This window comes from Sinocyclocheilus rhinocerous, unplaced genomic scaffold, assembly GCF_001515625.1.
Source record: "Sinocyclocheilus rhinocerous isolate Xijiao unplaced genomic scaffold, SAMN03320098_v1.1 scaffold681, whole genome shotgun sequence".
NCBI classification, from domain to species: Eukaryota; Metazoa; Chordata; class Actinopteri; order Cypriniformes; family Cyprinidae; genus Sinocyclocheilus; species Sinocyclocheilus rhinocerous.
Genome location: NW_015641029.1, coordinates 1,414,442 through 1,417,588, shown reverse-complemented (window position 1 = coordinate 1,417,588; position 3,147 = coordinate 1,414,442). Strand labels below are relative to the sequence as shown.

The 3,147-nt window shown below is 38.4% G+C and overlaps 1 protein-coding gene across 1 annotated transcript in view; it reads right to left on the bottom strand.

Annotated features, from left to right (window-relative positions):
- LOC107754157 (F-box only protein 10-like) overlaps nt 1-3,147 on the bottom strand; it is a 13,813-nt gene that overhangs the window by 9,372 nt on the left and 1,294 nt on the right. The window contains exon 2 of the mRNA XM_016570510.1: nt 1,438-2,066. Within this exon, the coding sequence (XP_016425996.1) occupies nt 1,438-2,028 (591 nt within the window). The 5' untranslated portion in view covers nt 2,029-2,066. The remainder of the gene's footprint in view (nt 1-1,437; nt 2,067-3,147) is intronic.

The window sequence follows — 3,147 nt, the reverse complement described above, 5'->3', positions numbered from 1 at the left end:
AGTGTTTACTATTGTCATTTTGCATTATTGACACACTATTTTCCTAATTAATGCTGTTCAGTTGCTTTGACACAATCTGTATTGTTAAAAGCGCTATATAAATAAAGGTGACTTGACTTGACTTGACTTAAAGGACCCGCCCCTTAAAAACAGGTCATTTTAGACAGAGGCTCAGAATGAGGGTTGAAAATAATATTTTTTCCACGTATACATTTTTTTTTTTGTGCAAAAAACTTGATTAACATTATAAGTTCAAGGAACATATTAAAATAATAATAAAAATCCATGTCATGACCCCTTTAAAGAGTGGCAAAGACAGTGGAGCTTTTCTTAATCAAGCTTCAGTTCAGTTAAACACTCCACTATTTTTGAAAATAGGCTCATTTTCAAACACCCCTAGAGTTAAACAATTGAGTTTTACCGTTTTCGAATCCATTCAGCCGATCTCCGGGTCTGGCGGTAGCACTTTTAGCTTAGCTTAGCATAGATCATTGAATCTGATTAGACCGTTAGCATCTCGCTCAAAAATGACCAAGGAGTTTCTATATTTTTCCTATTTAAAACTTGACTCTTAGCTAGGTAACTTCCAATAAGCCTATTTTCAGGCGCTGCGTAATATCATTGCGCCTGCTGCACCCATGGTACGGCAGCAAAGTTCCTTGATCGCAACTTTTCATTTTCCGTCGGTCTTAGTACACGATGTAACTACAGAAGAGTCAAGTTTTAAATAGGAAAAATATAAAACCCTTTGGTCAATTTTTGAGCGAGATGCTAATGGTCTAATCAGATTCAATGATCTATGCTAAGCTAAGCTAAAAGTGCTACCGCCAGACCCGGAGATCGGCTGAATGGATTCGAAAACGGTAAACCCAACTGTTTAACTCTAGGGGAGTTGGAAAATGTGCCTATTTTCATAAATTGTGGAGTGTTCCTTTAAAAGAGATGATAACAAATGACATGCTTAATGTTGTTAAACCATGTCCTACATGGGTAGGGAGGGATGAATAGATAGACCGATATACAGATAAATACATATTTATATTTTTAAAAGATGGATAGATAGATGGGCGAATAGACATAGAATGGATGGATGGATGATGAATGGATGAACAGACAGAAAAACAGATAAACATATGGATCATCGGATGGATGGACAGACAGATAGCTAAATAGATGGACAGACAGACAGATATAGACACACACAGAACACATGGAGAAAGAACACGCAATTGCTGAAGTTTAAGGGGCTGAAGCAATTACAGATTTGGATGCTGACAGCTGAGTTAATCACAGATTTTTACGGGCACTGAGATGAAGCCCCCAGTTAATAGGGTTTAGAGAATGTGTTCAGCCAATTATAGATGCCAGTGTTTTCTGGTTGAATAAGCACAGATGTTACCATTTGCATGCTTTTGATGTGGAAGTATCAAAACTCACCTTATAAACCACCGGTGAAAACCACGCTGGCATGAACACCAGATTGCACAGCCTCGCTGTTGGGCATTGTTGATCAAAGCTAACCAACAACGACACATCCCCCAACTTGCCCAATCCAACAATCTCCACAGGCACCTTGAGGGACACCTCCACCTGTTCCTCATACACACCCGCGTGGAGCACCACCTTATCATACGGCCCTGCCGCAGCCAGCGCTCCCCTAAGAGTCTCATAGCCCCCTCCTGCTATGGTCCCGGCATGCCAAACTCTGCGGTCTTTTCTCCGGCGGAAAAGATGGAGGCAGGCAGACGAGTGGAGGTCCGAGCCATTCTGGGTCCATGTACGGCTGGCAAGAGCATGCTGACGCAGAGCCTCTCTCCAGGAAACCGGGGGCAGGTGGGGGCGACGGGGCCAATTTGGGTGGCGACATTCACGGCATCCTAGACAGAGCTGGCGCCAACGTGTGCTATCCAAACTCAGAATGAGCTCCCGCCAGGCTCTGCACACCAGGCAGCATCGACCCAGATCTGGCAGAGGCAGGCATGCCAGGATGAGGCGCCAAAGCTCGACAGGCAGACTTCCCACCTCCATATCTGTCAGCACCACACCACCTCACCTGGGCAGATCGCCTTAGTGTAAACAGGGAAAAAGCATTTGCTCAATCAAAGTATAAATATCATAACAATTTTTTTTTTTACAATTACACTTTCTTTCCGGTATTGACATATTTCCTGTTGAAACAGGAAGAGTGGGCAGGAAATACTGATGTCCTTTATTATCATAATTATTATTATTTAAAACAGCCTTTAATCATGAACTACAATTACTACTTGTGGTTACAGGATGCTCTCATTCTTGTGAACATTTGATTGGGCAGAAATCTGTTTAGTACATGATGAGTCATCAGAGACTCAGAGAATTTTAAATGCATATACAATTGTTTGGGGTTAGTAAGATTTTTTAAATGTTTTTGAAAGAAATCTCCTATGCTCACCAAGGCTGCATTTATTAAGTTAAAAAAAGGAAATATTAAAATTTAAAATAACTCTTTTCTATTTTAATATTTTTAAATGTAATTTACTCCTGTGATGGCAAAACTGAATTTTCCGCAGCTATTTCTCCAGCCTTCAGTGTCATGTGATCCTGCAGAAATCATTCTAATATGTTGATTTGGTTCTCAAGAAGCATTTATTATTATTATAAATGTTTAAAAAAGTTGTGCCGTGCTGCTTAATAATTTTGTGGAAACTATTAAATATTTTTTAATGAACAGAAAGTTCAAAAGAACAGCATTTGTTTGAAATCTTACTGATCCCAAACTTTTGAATGGTAGTGTATCTGCTAATCATTTTGTCAACTTTTAGGTGTACACTAGCATATAGAAAGCAAAGCTAATAGATAAATCTAATTTTGATTTCATGGGATGATGTAAAATAATTTTAGGTTACATATGATCCATAGATTTACCAAAAAAAAAAAAGAAACCCAATCAAAGGTCAAAGGTGAAAGAACATGGTTCAGGATAACAGACAGAACATAAAAAATTGATTTTATGCAATTTGATTAAAAATGAAAATTATACATACATACATACATACACACACACACACACACATATATATACAGTATATATATATATATATATATATATATATATATGTATGTATATATGTGTGTGTGTGTATGTATATGTATGTGTGTGTGCTTGTT